This window comes from the organism of the source record quoted next, unplaced genomic scaffold, assembly GCF_019419815.1.
Source record: "Pyrus x bretschneideri cultivar Hongxiangsu unplaced genomic scaffold, Pyrus_bretschneideri_v1 Contig5, whole genome shotgun sequence".
NCBI classification, from domain to species: domain Eukaryota; kingdom Viridiplantae; phylum Streptophyta; class Magnoliopsida; order Rosales; family Rosaceae; genus Pyrus; species Pyrus x bretschneideri.
In genome coordinates this window covers 7756524-7774090 of record NW_025999787.1, presented here as the reverse complement: position 1 = coordinate 7774090, position 17567 = coordinate 7756524, and the positions used below count along the sequence as shown (strand labels likewise).

The following is a 17567-nucleotide window of genomic DNA, read 5'->3' as shown; positions in this document are numbered from 1 at the left end:
AAAGGGATTAAGTACAAAAAACTTGTTATCCAATAAACATCTAAACATGTCTCCATGATTTTAAGGAGATGGTAAAAGCATTAGGGGATTTTTGTCTTTTCATAAAGAAAAAATGTGACTTCTTATTAGTAGATTACTAGATTGTGATACCCAAAAAAGTGCAAAAAAAATTGAGTTTTGGATTCGAACAACAGTGTACAGTAAATTACCACCAGGCGGTCTAATAGTTAGAGCGAATTTCAGGTTCTTATTCCACACAACTCGTTCTATATTCAATTTTTTATGCAGGTGAATCGCATGATGATGGCCAAAAGAAAGCTGATATTGAATTTTTTTTCTGAGTCTTTTCGGCCCTAGAATGAACGATCGTGGCTTCGCCACCTTTTGGTCACCTTCATAAAAAATAAAAAAATAAAAAAAAATGGCTGTTGAAATGTGATTTAGTAAATAAAAAAATTAAAATTAAAATATTTTTCTTTTTCAAAAACTAATTTTAAAGTCACTCAGTATTACGGTCTAGTAATATTCTTCTTAAGTTCGATTCTCGTCATAAATAAATTTGAATCACATTATTGTTAATTCAGTGTGAGGTTAATTCAACACCTCCCTTTAGTGTAGAGAATATTGTTTATTAAACAAAATAATACAAGCATGGGCCTTTGTGAAATTATCCACTACTTGTGTACCAAGGGAAAAAGAGAGGGTATTAATCCTCTGCTTTTCGGGGATAGAAATTCAGTGAACGGCTTGTGCTTCCGTCTATCTCACGTACACGGTAGACTAACTCCTAAAACCCTAATTGGTGCGGTATACCTCCACCTCCAGTGCTATTTCCAATTTTGCCTGCTGCAGCTTCAAATCAGATACCTAAAACCCTCTGCATCTGAGAGCTTGCAATCACAACACTTTCGGTTCTCTCCCACCGAGTAAGATTACTTAAACCCTCTCTGCTACTTCATTCTATTTCGGTTTCGGTTTCGAAGGAATCGTGTAAATTAACTGGGGGTTTTCAGGATCTAATGGCTGCCCCTAATGCGCCGACGGTTTTGGACAAGGAACAGGTGAGTGCCCTTTTCTTCATTGTTCTAAAGTTTCTACCTTTTGAAGTTTTAATAGGATTTCAAGTTTGCCCAAGATTGGAAATTCATGGTCAGATTTTTTAATGGGTGTTGGGAATCTGTGTATTCTTTGAATTCGGGTGTAGTCATATTCGGTCTAGTTTGCATAATGGGTCGATGGTGGCGGTGTTTCGACATTAGTAGTGAAGCCGAGGCATTTCCTCGAGTTTGGATGGAGCAATATGGTTGATGTTTATGGATTGCTATTATTTTTGTTATGAATTGTTGCCATAAAAGTTGTGTTTTTCAAACCATGTTGGCGTTTTGAAGTTTGTTTTCAACGAATGTGCAGATTTTTGGTATGGCAGAGAAGGAGATGGAATACAGGGTTGAGTTGTTCAACAAGTAAGTTTTCTGTATGGCGTTAGATATCACGGTGTACTAATGTGGCTTTATATGGAAGGCAGAAAGGGTTGTGCATTCTAGTTTGAGAAACTTTTAGGGGCTTTTTCCATAATCGTTATCATTTGTTTGTTTATTTATGTTGGCTTTTACCCGTTTCACGATTATTTCCGTTGGACTTAATACTTTGTGTTGATGAGCATGTATGATTGTTCATTAAAAAACAAGGCTTCTGGACGATATTTCTAAAGCGACCTTATTTGGAAGTCTTGTGGCTTCAATGTGTGAGCATTAGAGTCCTTTGCATTTGTGGTATACACTTTCACTGAGCACATTCTAGGTTGTGAATGCCACTTTGGTATGTGCAATTTTCCATCTCTAATACTTTGGCCTGGCCCCAGTGGTTAGCCGGTTTTCACTTACGCATTTAATTGTTTATTGATGCAGGCTTACCCACACATGTTTCAACAAGTGCGTTGAGAAGAAGTATGAGAACTCTTTTCCTTTCTCTATTTAGTTTTTATGGACCTCTATGAAAGATATACAGCAGTTTATTTTAAGGTCCTTTTTTGAATACTGAAGTTATGCAAGTTAGTAAATGTGAATTGTCAAATACATACAGGTACAAGGAGTCTGAGCTAAACATGGGTGAAAACAGTTGCATTGATCGGTGCGTGTCTAAATATTGGCATGTAAGTTATAAGAACAATCCCAGTCATCCTTCAAATATTTTTATTTGTTCATTTCTGCTGTCATTGGTATTTGTCACTTCAATTTATTCTTTTTAGCTACTTCCACTGCATCTCTTCAAATAATTTCTTTGAAAATTCCGAAAACTATTGCGATTGCAATTTTTTAGAGTATATATTTTTAAATTTGAGTGTTAGTCTTTACCAGTTGAATGCTTTTGATGGAAAGTAAGCGATAAACCTTCACAATTTTTGCTACTGCTGCATCTATGATTATGCAAATGAAAGTTTTTTTTTATGATGTTTATACGATTGAAACATTTTGTTGTTTGCAGGTGACTAATCTAGTCGGCCAGCTGCTTGGTTCTGGTAGGCCTCCCATGTAAAATGTTGTCTAGTCCCGTTAGAGACATGCTCTTCCTCGGACAGATGCTTGGTTCTCCGGTGATGTGGAGATTGTAGTTGTTTGCATTGTTATGCCCTTTTGTTTTTCTCATACTGTCATAAGGTGATTCCATTTTGTTGGTCTCCGGAAGAAATAGGGACAGGTTTTATCATAAGTCGCCCTATGTTCAGGTCCATAGTAGAATTGGGCATTCATAGTGAAGAGTTCTTAATTATTTTGTTTTCTTGAATAATTGCCATTGTTTTCGATGGTTATGGTTACACTGTAAAATGTTGTGATACTTATACATTTTCAGCAGCTTTGTTAAAGAAAAGGAGTTACGAGGAGTTCCTGAGGAAAAAAATCTGGTAGAAATTCGTCGCCCATGAGACTCTGAAATTGAATAGTGTAGGTGAGATCAGACACATGCCGCAGTGGGCAGTGACACCCCCCCCCCCCCAATTTCTGGAGCACAACCCATATCGGTGGAGTTGAGCTCGCGACTCAGCGGAGCAACTCGGAACGGAAAAGGTAATTTATCGTCTCTGAATTGCTTATGCATGTCAGCCTTGCAAGCGAATTACAATTGTCAATTGCTCAAATTTCATTCTACGGAGCAACTCAGAACAAAAAGGCTGACATGCATAAGCGAATCAGAGACGATGAATTACCTATTTGTTCTGAGTTGCTCTATCATATAAATTAGGATGAAGTGCCGATTTAGTCCTTGAATTATCATCCTAGTGAAAATTAGGTCCTTGAATTATTTTTTGGGTAAAATAAATCGCTAAATGCATTAAAAATTGCTAATTACATCCCTACTATTATATTCAAAGCTATTTTATCCAATTTTTCATTAACTTATGTAATTAACGTGACTTAAATTAACAGAAAATTAAATATAGTAGTTTTGAATATAATATTAGGAATGTAATTGGCAGATATTTATAATTCAAATATAGTAGTTTTGAATATAATATTAGGAATGTAATTGGCAGATTTTTATAATTCAAGCATTGATTTTTCTGAAAAAATAATTTAAGAGCCTAATTTTCACTGAGGTGATAATTCAGGAACTAAATTGACAGTTTACCATATAAATTATTCAAATGGGAATCAGAGTCATGAGCTCAACTCCACCAATACGGGCTGTCGCTGCTCCTGAAATTGGGTTTCACTGCCCATTGCGGCATGTGTCTGATCTCACCTCGATCACCGCTGCCCTTTCAGAGTCGCGTCGGAATCTATCGACAGATTTTTGCCATAATTTTTCGTCTATGTTTTTGGCCGCAATTTAGACTTCAAAAAAGCAAAAGAGCAAACACAAAGGGAAATCAAACTCCAAAGAGAGAAAAATAAAAGTAAACAAAAATACTTGAAAACTGAGACGATTCAATTTTTGCGTGGTACAACCCCACCACTGGGACTTCTCTCCTGTGAAGTAGAGTTTTTAAATTTTATCTATTTATTTATTTATTTTTCTTTTGGTTATCGGAATTGTTTTTTAGACTTTTACAAAAATGTCCTTGAAGATTATATTGTTTTCCACAAAAATGTCATTGAAGACTATATATTTTGTTTTTAGGGAAAGATTATATCCTTTTTATGTTGGCAGTTGTGATTTTTTTTGTTTGTTAGTATTTTAAAATTTATGTTACATATGAAAATAAATGTGTACTAAAAAAATTCAAATGTACTATAAATCAAATGTACCCGGATAAGCTACGAAGTTCGTGCGAGTGACAAAAATACAAAGTATGTGATAATAATAATGAAACCAACCATCGATCACAGTTCATAAACCTCGAATATAAATCATTCGTAAGAAACGAATACCAAACCCTTGAAATCTCTAAAGGAGTCACCCAGACATCCAATGACTTTTCTAAATCAAAACAAAAGCTCTCAAAACTATAGATCACGAAAACACAAAAAACTAGGGCACAAAGCTCTCAAAACTATAGATCACGAAAACAATAAAAACTAGGGCTAGAGTGACGCAGTTCGGCCGAAAGCCTACATAAGTAACCAAACAGGAAGTGGCCCCCATTGTGGATTAACCAAGTAGAGCCACTCTTGAGAAAGTAACTAAGTAGGCAGTGACCCCCTATTGTCGATTAACCAAGCATAGTCACTTCTACACATTTGTTAGGCAATGATCACTATCGTAGATTAACCAAGCATGATCACTCCTAAGTGTGTGTGTGTGTGTGTGTGTGTGTAGCTATACCAAAGATATAAGGATTGCATATCGCAGATTAATAAAGCAGGACCATCTATGTACCTCTGCTACATAATGCAGACTCGATGTCACCTAACTCTGTGACACTAGGGTAACGGTCCTCTACTAGCCCTCACGCTTATCAAACAATCAAATATGTGTGTGTGTGTGTGTATTATTTTTTTTTTTTAAACCCAACCCATAAACAGTTCAAATATCCAAGTCACATAACATTTCATATGGTAGATCATTGGCAAACTTTATAAAAACAGTTATTTAGCATAAAAAATAATTTAGAAATCCATGTTGTATCCACAAAGTATATTAGCACGAGAGTTTTCAGGGTGATAACTATATCACTGTAGATATCAAAATTTCGGTGAAATGACTGTTGACCATAAGTAAAATTTCACCGCTCCACGTGTTACATACATTTTACATGTAGCGTGTGATCAACGAAAAATCGAAATAAAATGGCAAAAAAGTCATCAAATAGGACACATGTTCAATACCTGGCAGAAATGGATTTATTTATCTGATTATTTAAACTCCAAAAACCAGTTTTGGAATTCTATAACTAGAAGCCAACGCATTCATTTGGAAAGAAGGGAAGAAAGGAAGGGAAATTGATATCACACCAAAACCTTGAAGCCTTGAAACTCTAAAGCTCTCAAGCAAATCCCGAAGGATCAAGAAAGCACTCTTCGTTCTTCGTCAAATCCTCCTTCAAGATCAAGCCCCAACGGCCCTTGAAGAACTTCCACCAACTCAAGATCAAGCCCCGACGGCCCTTGAGGAAAGTGTTCATCGTTCATCATCCGTTCATCCTAAGATCAAGCCCCAACGGCCCTTTGGATCAACAACCTCAACAAATCCACACATCCAATTGTTCTTCAAGATTAACCCCAAAAGCCCTTGATGAAGGAAAAATTTTGTCCTAGCTAAGAACATGTAAGAACATTTGAATACATATGCAAACTAATAACACTTTAAAGTAGGCATGCATTCAAAAACAATTCATAAAACCCATGACTTTCAAAGCCTAGTATATGGTGAACCATAAGACTCTTTAACAATATTAAAGAGAATAAGAATTTTAGAGATTCTTTACCCTTGAAGCTCATCCTTGATTGCACAAGGGATTCACCCAAGTGGAGGGCCTTCAAGTCACCTCCTTGCTCTTTGGATCTTCCTTGTGATTTTCTCCCTTTTAGTGCTCCTTTTCTTCTTTGAGGATTTGAGGATTTGTTCTCCAAAACACCAAAAGTTTGGTGTCTCTAAGTCTCCACACCAAAGATGTTGTGTGAAGATGAAATGGATGACTTAGGGAAGAAAGATTGCTAGATGTTCCTCACCTAAGGTGGCCGGCCTCTATGTAGAAAATGAGAGAATAGGTTTCACCCAAATTCAATTAGAAAACCCTAAGGATGAAATGGCTATAAAGATGTCTTTATACCACCTCACAATGGAGTGGCAAACTTGCAATTAAGCCAAGTTCACTACCGTCCACCCTTATGGCCGGCCATTAGTTGTTATTGGGCTTAATTGCCCATTTTGTTTTAGTTGTCATACAACGTAAACATAATGGGCCTTGTGGACCAAAACGTTTTTGTGCCCCGAAGCCCAAAACTAACTTAAACGCCCAATACGAACGTTTCGTATAATTAATTAACTAATTAATTAATCTTGACCATTCTTCAATTAAACCATTTAATTGTTTATCCATTTCATATAATTTCTTCACTTATATCTTTACTCGGTGTACGATCCATTAGGTTCCAATTAGCGAGGTAGTGGGCGATGTTACTCTTAACGATCGATTGTGAATTGAAACCACATTTCAATTCTCCCTTAAAATTAGTGTTTGCTAATCTTTAGGGCTTCCACAAACCATGGGTGACGCCTAGCAGCATGTCATGGTTACCCAAACTAAGTAGAAGTGGTTGGAGAACCTATCCAGTTACAACTACAATGCAATACGGTCATTCTCTAATACAATACTCCTAATCACATTGTTTAAGTGATAGTTTGTTTCATGTCTACTATCCAATGTGATACTTCTCTATATGATTCAATTGAATAAGATTTGGAACATCTTCCTTAGTCATATTCATATGCTTTGGCCAAAGACTCTCGAATCATATCTTAGAGTATTCTCCTTCCATCATGGAAGGTTAGAGATCCCTTGTTGTGCATTCATATGCCTACATGACTAGATAGCTTGACCCCAACAATGGCGTGGACACTCCAATGGAATGCCGTTGACATAATCAAATATCAAGGACCTAACCATTAGACATCAATGATGCCTCAGGTCAAAGGACTACTTTGCATATTGCAACTATTGAGTTCTCACATGACATGTATGTTCGAACTCTCGTTTGATCGTTGTTCAGTGTACTCGATTACTCTTTTGAGCACCTATGTGTTTGCCTTAGTGTCCAACACCAAATGACTTGAGACTAGTTCATACTTACGCTTGAGTCGACATAACACATACTAACCTTAACGGATTGTCAATGCCCAATTGGCAATCCTATGGCTAGGAACGTTTTAGGAATGAACATAAGAGAAAGGTCTCGTTAATTTAACTAACTTAAATCACTTGTCTCTTAGATCAAATACATTCCTTGGATTCCCTTATTGCTTAAACACAAGATACTATAAATAGTGATTAACAATAAGCTTTGCCCTCTATTAAACATATAAAAGTTTAATACAATAAGTATTCCAAAAAGCTATTACATCAAATGAGTGGCTTTGTGGGCATACTTCCAACACTTGAAGATCCGCTCATCCATCAACCTTCAAGATCAAGCCCCAACGGCCCTTGAAGAACTTCCACCAACTCAAGATCAAGCCCCGACGGCCCTTGAGGAAAGTGTTCATCGTTCATCATCCGTTCATCCTAAGATCAAGCCCTAACGACCCTTTGGATCAACAACCTCAACAAATCCACACATCCAATCGTTCTTCAAGATTAAGCCCAAAAGCCCTTAAAGATCCGCTCATCCATCAACCTTCAAGATCAAGCCCCAACGGCCCTTGAAGAACTTCTATCAACTCAAGATCAAGCCCCGACGGCCCTTGAGGAAAGTGTTCATCGTTCATCATCCGTTCATCCTAAGATCAAGCCCCAACGCCCTTTGACCATCACTCAACATCCCACTCCAATCGTTTCTCAAGATTAGCCCAAAGCCCTTGAGAGTCCGCCACATCCATCAACTCAAGTACCACCCTTGAGACCAGCTAACTGTTCTCCTTCAATAACCGACGGCCTTTGTCACAACCATCCCAAACCTAACCCTACGAAGATAGATCATGGCAAATTAACAAAGAATTTACCCCAAAATATTATAAAAAATATGTTGTATCAAAGTATATTAGCACGAGAATTTTCGGGTTTTACAATCACATATATTAAAGTCACTCACCTGGAATCCGTGCTAACACACCCTAGCACGAGAAACGAGACGTCACGCATTGTTGCCGCCTAAAACAAAGTACAAGTCCACATTTAGAATTCTTTCAATAAATCATACATCCACAACTTCTATAAGTTCCCCACAATAACATTTTAAGAGAGATTGAACCGTCGTTCAAAGGTAGGGTCCATGATCCTCAGTCACTTGCTTCGTAAGATCTAACCATTAGATTTTTGATTTGTAAGTTTCTAAGGTCCTTGAATATTACGTACAATAGTACTTCAAAGTTTCGTGGCGATCCAACAGTCAGATCGTCTTTAGTTAGAATATTCAAGTGGCGGACCTTAACGAAAATATACTCAAACGACGGAATTTCGTTAATTGGATGTCAAATATGGAATCGGGGCATCAAATTAGCCTAAGAAGGTTAGGTGGGGCCCATGTGCTGCCCGGACTCGCAGAAAAATTTCACCTGCTCCAAAAATTACTAAATTTTATCAGAATAAGGATCTTAATGAGTAGAGCAAGTTTTATACCTGTGGTCAAACCCAATTGGCCGGAAAAAGCCCCAAATCGGCTAGCACCCGTCTGAAACCCTAGAAAGGGTGCGCTTCGATTCTCCTTACTCGGTGTTCCGCCGCCCCTACAACTGGTTGGGTCTTGTTCCTGGATCCAAGGGGGTTAGATTAAGGGTGCTGATGGGTGGTGTAATTCGCCGGATCGGGGATCGGCGTCGAAGACCACCGGAGTCGCACTTCGTCCTTCACAGAATTAAAAGCCAAAAGGCTCGGGTTTGGAAGGGAAAATGGTAGTACAGGGGTCGGGAGGTTGCTAGCAAGTGATGGCTGGGCGAAATTTGCCTGAAAATTGGCTGAGAACCACCGGAAACCAACCGGGTCACAGTCCGGATTGGCGCAGGGTTGTCGGGTCGAAAGGAAGGCTGGGAAGCTTTCTCTCTCCTATCCTAATTGGCTCACTCTCTCCCTCAACTGATTGGTCCTCACTTCTTTAATTTGATTGGTCACTAGTTCCCCTTCTGATTGGGCCGAATCCTCACTTCTGGTTTGTTGTTCCCATTCCCACGTAGTGGGAGTTCATTAATTTATAAACTAAAGTTTAGTAAAACGATTCCAAATGTCCGTAACTTTCCGTTATACTCCCGATTCACTAACGGCTTTTGTCTATACGCTTGTGATTTCGAGATCTATTCGAAAACATTAATTGTGACCTCAAAATGTCAACGAATTTTTAATTTTAAAGATTAATTACAAAAATTCAAACTTGATACTATTCGATTTAATTCGAAAATTAACGGAATTAAAATTAAGTAATAAAGGTAATGTAAACATAAAATACGAATTTAAATAACGAGATACGTAATGAATAGTGAAATTCCGGGGACGGGATTTCACATTTTGGTAATAAACGTAAGTGATCACTGCAAGATAGAAAGCCAGTTCTTTTCCCTTGGCAGATATCACAAAATAGAACATTCAGAAGTTAGAATTGAGATCACTAACTTCGTGCCTAGTTTCGTCATCCTCGTATCTAACTTTCACCAATATTTCATGTATTGCAGTTATATCCAATCTTCTGCAAGCATCAGCTAGAGGTGATAGCAATGTCGGCGACTTTGGAGGCACATTTCCACGTGGGGATACCCATCAAAACATATGAAGGAACCTGCAACAAACCACTGGATGAAAGGATATTCTAACTTCAAGGTATTCCATTTGCAGCATTGATGTAAATCAGCATTTTGAAACAGAGGCAATACCAAATTACATTTCAACGCGTATTTTAAAGCATAACCATTCCAGATAAATAAAGCCTGGCATACGTCAGTTTCTTTTTGAAGAGGTACGAGGGCAGTCACAAGAGACTTGACATTCGGCCTCTTACGAGGTTCAGACTGCAAGCACTGTGAAGCTAACTGCACCAGTGCAGTTCCCTCATCATTTGAGACATGGCCTCTTACAAGGTTCAGACTGCAAGCATTTAATTGTTTATTCATTCAGGCTTACTCACACATGTTTCAACAAGTGCGTCGAGAAGAAGTATGAGAACCCTTTTCTTTTCTCTATTTAGTTCTTATGGACCTCTATGAAAGATATGCAGCAGTTTACTCTAAGGTCCTTTTTGGAAAACTGAAGTTAGTAAATGTGATTTGTCAAATACATCCAGGTACAAGGAGGCTGAGCTAATATGGGTGAAAACAGTTGCATTGATCGGTGTGTGTCAAAATACTGGCATGTAAGTATCTATCTGTTTCATATGATTTTAGTTCTAGCGTATTACTTGGATTACGTTATAAGAACAATCCCAGTCATCCTTCAAATATTTTTATTTCTTCATTTCTGCTGTCGTTGGTATTTGTCACTTTGATTTATTCTCTTTAGCTACTTCCACTGCATCCCTCCAAATAATTTCTTTGAAAATTCCGAAAACTACTGCGATTGCGATTTTTTAGAGTACATATTTTTAAATTTGAGTGTTGGTCTTTACCAGTTGAACGCTTTTGATGGAAACTAAGCAATAAACGTTCACAACTTTTGCTACTGCTGCATCTATGATTATGTGAATGCAAGTTATTTTTTTCATGTTTATATGATCGAAACATTTTGTTGTTTGCAGGTGACTAATCTAGTCGGCCAGCTGCTTGGTTCTGGTAGGCCTCCTATGTAAAATGTTGTTAGACATCTGCTCTTCCTCGGATAGATGCTTGGATGGTTCTCCGGCGATGTGGAGATTCTAATTGACTGTCATAAGGTGATTCCATTTTGTTGGTCTACGGAAGAAATAGGACAGGTTTTATCACACGTCGCCCTATGTCAAGTCCATAGTAGAATTGGGCATTCATAGTGAAGAGTTCTTAATATTTTCTTTTCTTGAATAATTGCCAGTGTTTTCGATGGTTTGGTTCAATGTTCTAAAAAAGGGCCTAGGCAGCCGCGTAGGCGCTAGGCGGTGGTGACCCGAGGTATTTTCTTGCAAATCGGTTGGAAAAATCAGTTAGGGTCTAGGCGGCGCCTAGGTGGGTGAGGCGGCCCTAGGCGGGCGAGGAGGCCCTAGGCGGCTAGGAGGCTAGGAGGTTTTTTTTTTTTTTTTTTTTTTTTTTTTAATTTAAAAAAAAAAATCCTATCTACATTACTATATTTCCTTATTTTCCTCCTATTTTGCAGTCTGCCGCCCGACTAGCGCCTAACGTTTTTTATAACCTTAGACTTTGGTTACACCTTAAAATGTTGGGATGCTTCTACCTTTTCGGCAGCTTTGTTAAGGAAAAGTTACGAGGATTTTCGATGGTTTGGTGACACCTTAATAGAAGTGCTTTTATAGCACATTACTAAACATTCTAGTGCTTCTTCAAGTGCTTTAAGACTTCAGAAGCACTTATAAATTTTTCTAACAAATATTGCCAGAAATGTTTTTAGCCTCTCTAAAAGCACTACTAAATGATCCTCTAAACTTAGGACGAAAATACAACATCCCCCAAGTTAAAGGCTCGTCTAGTAATGTTTTTGCGATAAGATAAAAAAACTAAGTTAGGGACTCACTTTTGTGTACAAAGGTATCGTGACAGCAAAGTCTTTCGCTCTAAATGTAACACATCCCCGGTGTAACTATCTGTCACAGTAGCAAAGTCTTTTGCTCAGAACGCAGCAACCCCATTCTTCTTAAGATTTAATCTTGTAGGTCTGATTTCTGTGCAGTTTCCAGCTGGGTGGTAGGAGACCAGGAGTGTTCTACTCACTTTCCAAATTTTTAGGTCTTATTTCTATGCAGTTTCCTGCTGGGTGGAAATAGGAGGGACCAGAAACTCATGGTCAACATTAACCGTGAAAAAGTCGTCCGACGTAAAATTGTGTGGGGACGCGGAGGAGACATTTGATCACCTTTACGTTCCAAAGTCAAGAGGGGGAATTTCGCCTGTTAACATATCTTATATATTTTTGAACAAATGATATATGCACTAAAAGGGTGGGGAGTGGGCTAAGGCTCACAATGGGTAGTAATAATGTGGTTCAAATCTATCTTTGGCGAGAATTCAATCTAAAACCTCTCGCTTTCATAAGTAAAGAGAAATATTACTAAACTGTAATTCTAAGTAGCTTGTTAACATGATCATATTAGCAACGTAGGTTTTTACATTCCAGTGATGATTATTGACAATTGGTTTTAAGTTCAATGTTCACATTTTAACATGATATTTAAAGAATATCCATGCCAAACAATCTCTCGTTAATATTAAAATTTGAACACGTGTTACGCTCAAGATACCCTACACATGAGGAAACGTGCTAAGAGTTTCTCACGTACTAAACATGAAGTCTTTGTGTTAAGGGCTTAAAAGATCTTGAGCCTCTCAGACCAACATCAGTATCTGAACATGTATAGAAGAGGAAACAACAACTGTCTTGACTTCTATATAGCCACTGGCTTCTACAGATCAAAATAAATGAAAATATACGTGAAGACCAACCTAAAGATTGTTAGGGCCAATCCTTTCGTGCTGCATCAGAAGAACTCAGACGCCGAAGAGGAAAAACCACGTATTACTCACTTTTCAGCTTATATCCAGTTTCTTGACTTCCAAGGATGTCCCAACGTTTAGAATTTCCTCCGCGTCATTTTCCATCCCGAGGCTCTTTAGGGCAGCTGCTTGAAGATAGAAGGCAGTTGGCCACTCACGCTTTTCTGCTAGGGCTTCCTGGCCATCTCGAAGAGCTTCTTCTGCCTTGCTACTCATCAAGTAACACAAGCTCCGTCTAACCAGCATAGTTGGCGATCTCACGGTCACACGACCAAAGTACTGCAACGAAAGTAAGAAGATTCACTTAGGACTAAACTGATAAGTGAATCCATTTCTACTATATATCCATTTAATATGCGTAGTACTAAACTGGTAAAGTGTATTTTTTAAGTTATCATAGCTTAGTTTCCATAACCCCACCGCTAATTATATCTTGTTCACTAACAAAATCAAGTGACTTTCCAATATATCTGGACACTAAAGAAATTATGACAAGATACTTTGCAGTTCAAGATTAGTTTGCAGTTCAAGATTAGTGACTTACTTCTGAGTAAGAACTTATTGCAACGGCAACATTCTTCTCTTTGAATGCAGCATCCCCCTTCTGCCTAAAATCTATTGCCTCCTTCATTGGCTCTGTCCACATATCGAAAGAAAGCTGCAAGGGAATTTAAGTAAGGGTCGTGCGTTAGACATAGTTTAGCATAAACTGGTTGGTAATAAACGTAAGTGATCACTGCAAGATAGAAAGCCAGTTCTTTTCCCTTGGCAGATCTCACAAAATAGAACATTCAGAAGTTAGAATTGAGATCACTAACTTCGTGCCTAGTTTCATCATCCACGTATCTAACTTTCACCAATATTTCATGTATTGCAGTTAGATCCAATCTTCTGCAAGCATCAGCTAGAGGTGATAGAAATGTCGGCGACTTTGGAGGCACATTCCATGGGGGATACCCCTCAAAACATATGACGGAACCTGCGACAAACCACTGGATGAAAGTATATTCCACCTTTAAGGTATTCCATTTGCAAATAAGCATTTTGAAACAGAGGCAATACCAAATCACATTTCAACGCGTATGCTAAAGCATGACCTTTCCAGATAAATAAAGCCTGGCATACCTCAGTTTCTTTTTGAAGAGGTACGAGGGCAGCCACAAGAGACATGACATTCGGCCTCTTACGAGGTTCAGACTGCAAGCATTGTGAAGCTAACTGCACCAGTGCAGTTCCATCATCATTCGAGACATGGCCTTCTAAGCATGAGTCCAACAGCAGCGACAAATTTTTATCGCTTATGAGTTCAAGCGCCTTGCAGAGAGAAAATTGAAAAGAATTCAGTTAAAACATTTCAAATGGAATTAATCACTCAATTCATAAACATTTAAGAGCCAAATATTTAATCTCGAAATGCTGTGAATGATACACAAGCAGAGATAGCTTTAACTTGGAGCACATTAAAGCACAAGTTACACTTATAGGCCACAAATCTTCCACTGGATGTCAATAAAAATATCAGAACAACGATCCACGTCAATGAAAGACATTAGGAAAAGAAAATTTACATGGGCTGGTGGGATACGTCTACCGCTGAGCAGATCAAGCAACAGGGTTCCAAAGCCGTAAACCACGCTTTCCGGTATCACTTTTCCTGCCAACCGAAAATTATATGTTAGCTCAATCAAGGACTTCCCTGCCTCGGGAAATTTATTCAATACTCATGCATACTGATATAGAAGCTGTAAGCTCGTAATTTCCGTCCCCTCTCCCTCTTCTACCAGACAGTGTATGCATTACAAGATTGAATACTGGTCTCTGTTGGCTGAAGCAATGAGGGTGTTACCTTTATTTGTGAATTCAGGAGGGCTGAAAGTGAGGTTGGTACTATAGCTCTTGCCATCCTTGCTATTCTCCATGAATCCAAAGCAGGAGAGTCTGGGATTCCAATCCTGTCAAGTGTTAACTCAGTGTAAGCAATGACAATCAAAATGCTACCTACAATATCTAAAAGAGTAAAAGCCTCACAGCCACAATTATAAAATTACCTGATCAAACAGGACTTTGCAAGTATTAAGATCTTGGAACGACGCCTGCCCTTTACTGCTGCAATAGGCCAAAGCTTGTGCCGTGTACAACGCCGCTCGCATCCTCATTGCCCATTTCATACGCTGGTTCTCACCTACACCAATTGCAACCGATTCAATAATTAAAGTTTCTACTTCTCTTAGACCGAAAAAGTAACACCAAAAAAATCAAAATCTTGAATGATCTGTGTCCATAACAAATCTGGGGATTAATTGACAAATCCTATTTTCATCATAAACATACCAGTAATCAAAAAATAAACCTCAGACTAGCAAAGAAAAGAATTTTAACATTAGAGTGGTACTTACAATGGAAAAGATGCTTCGAGAGAGTTTCATTAGGCATAAATTCTGCCACAAGCAATCTCTGATCGCGCTCACAGCAGCACCCGATCAGATTCGCCAAAAACTCGTTCCTCAGACGCCCCACAGCTCTAGCGTTCTCCTATAACCATACACAACACATATTAGTATATTACTACAGAAATTCTCTGTGCAGGACGTCCCTTCTTTATTTATGCAGCACCTATTGAAGAACGAATGTCTGTTTCATCGCCGTATTACAAGACTACATTACATACACAAATTTAAAAGCAAATTTAATGAAGAAAAATTTAGCGTGTCAAACTGACCAGAAATTGGCGGGAATCAGGCCAAGCGGAGCAGCTGAAGCGCTTAACAGCGATGCAACGGCCGTCTTGGAGCTTGCCTTTGTAGACCACATTAGGAGCATCCTCGCCGTGCTTGGAGACAACGTTCTCCGACGAGAACTGCGATGTGGCAGCTTTCAGTTGGTGCAGGCTGAACTCACTGAACGCCGGCACCAGAGACGGAGAGTCCATTTTGTCCCTGCCCCTATTCTCTGCATTTCACGCAAGAAAAATAAGAAAAAAGTCGGGATTTTCCCGGGAAAGTGACGGAAAAAAAGAAAGTGTAAAAGAATCAACAGAAAAGCGCCTCGCCTGCGTCTAACGAGTCTTCGATATTCGATATGGTGTTGCACGGCCGGAAGCAAAGGCAGAAACCGTTTCCCATTTGGCTGAGGAATCAAAATCTAGTGAGAGAAACGAGCTCTGAAATATGTAACTGTATGGCTTTCTCTCTCTAAAGTGTTTGTGGCCGGCGTCTCTGCTTCTGCTGCCACTTCGCAGTGGCGGTATATTATTTGTAGAGGAAGCCACCACGCAGTTTTCGCATTGACTTTGGACCGGAAGGGCGCAATGTCAAACCAGAACTAGAAGGGAAACTTCCTTCCGAATTAAGCAACGAGTCGTGTTTTGTGACACTAGAAGGGAAACCTTTTCACACACAACTCTTTGAATTTGTTGTAGAGCGTAAATCTCACGTCACAAAACTCACGATTTTACATATGTTGAGTTGTTCGATTACTAATCGTATTAAGCGTTTTGTATTTTGAATAAAATTTGAAGGGTAATACTAGAGAGATCAAAATTTAAAACTATTTCTCGTAAATCTCATGACGTGATTTACAAATGATAATGTTAGGGGAACCAAATTTGCAACTAATTTTGGTCTACCTAGCGTTATCCGGCTTACAAATCCATCTTCTTTAAATTATTAAAAAAGGTTTCAACAATGAACCGTCATATTGTGTGATTTATAAAAGATAGTCTAAAAATTTAGTTTCTCTACCGTTTTCTAAATTTGAATTGAGTTGACAAGCTGATTTTTTTTGTCATTGGTGAAATGACCAAATGGCTACGCGTCCTATAGTTTAACATGCGATATTTTTATGTAGAGGAAGCCACCACACCGTTGTCGCATTCACTTCGGTCGGGAAGGGCGCAAAGTCAACCAGAACTAGAAGGGAAACTTCCTTCCAAATTAAGCACAAGTCCTGTTTCGTGACAATAGAAGGGAAACCTTTCACACACAACTCTTTGAATTTGTTGAAGAGTGTAAAGCTCACGTCAGAAAACTCGCGATATTACATATGTTGAGTTGCTCGATTACTAATTGCATTGAGCGTTTTGTGTTTTGAATTATATTTTGTATGGTGATACTAGATAAACTAAATTTTAAACCATTTCTCGTAAATCACATGACGTGACTTACAAATGACAATGCTAAGGGAACGAATATTTTGAAGTAAATTTGCAATTAATTTTGATCTACCTAGCATTATCCGGCTTATAAATTCATGTTCTTTAAATTATTAAAGAAAAAGTTTCAACAATCAACTACCACATTCATGTGATTTATAAAACATGGTCCAAAAATTTGGTCTTTCTAGCATTTTCCAAATTTGAGTTGAGTTGACGAGCTGAATTTTTTTTGTCATTGGTGAAGGAAAGGGATCACCTCTGGATCCCTTCCATCTAATCTTCTTCATCAAACAATTCGGGATCTTGAAATTTGATCTAACGGTTAAAGTTATTATAACTTTTAGAGTGTGTCCGTGTTTGTAGTTGTTGAATCAAATTTCAAGAATCCGGATTATTTGATAAAAATGATTAGATGAAATGGATTAGGAAAAAATCCATTTTCCATTGGTGAAAAGAACAAATGGCAACGGGTCCTACAGTTTAATATGCGACAGTTTTATGTACTTTCTTTTCCCTTTCGAATTCCTGCGTCCACGAGAACGCGTAATATGCAAAAGCCTTGCCAGCTTTCTATGAAATTCCTCTCATTTTCTGACTCCGAAAAGATAAAAAGGAGCTAATCACACATTTAACAACTAATAGTCAAACATTAACTAACCGAGTCAAGCAATTGCTGACTTGATTCACAGTGCTGACATGG

The 17567-nt window shown here is 38.4% G+C and overlaps 2 protein-coding genes across 2 annotated transcripts; one reads left to right on the top strand and one right to left on the bottom strand.

Moving 5' to 3' along the window:
• The first annotated feature begins 720 nt into the window (after positions 1 to 720).
• On the top strand, positions 721 to 2881 carry LOC103963254 (mitochondrial import inner membrane translocase subunit TIM10). The gene is made up of 6 exons (XM_009376049.3): positions 721 to 926; positions 1014 to 1061; positions 1411 to 1463; positions 1908 to 1946; positions 2083 to 2152; positions 2485 to 2881. The coding sequence occupies exons 2-6, from the start codon at positions 1020 to 1022 to the stop codon at positions 2533 to 2535; spliced, it is 255 nt and encodes an 84-aa protein (XP_009374324.1). The 5' UTR covers positions 721 to 926; positions 1014 to 1019; the 3' UTR covers positions 2536 to 2881.
• A 9524-nt stretch (positions 2882 to 12405) lies between these two features.
• LOC103963256 (serine/threonine-protein kinase BSK5) lies at positions 12406 to 16035 on the bottom strand. Its single transcript, XM_009376051.3, is given in 11 exon segments — positions 12406 to 12993; positions 13259 to 13372; positions 13533 to 13657; positions 13660 to 13693; positions 13840 to 14028; positions 14283 to 14368; positions 14561 to 14666; positions 14763 to 14896; positions 15111 to 15246; positions 15434 to 15663; positions 15764 to 16035. Coding segments are annotated over 11 exon segments (1473 nt in total). The 5' UTR covers positions 15837 to 16035; the 3' UTR covers positions 12406 to 12747.
• Positions 16036 to 17567: the final 1532 nt, after the last annotated feature.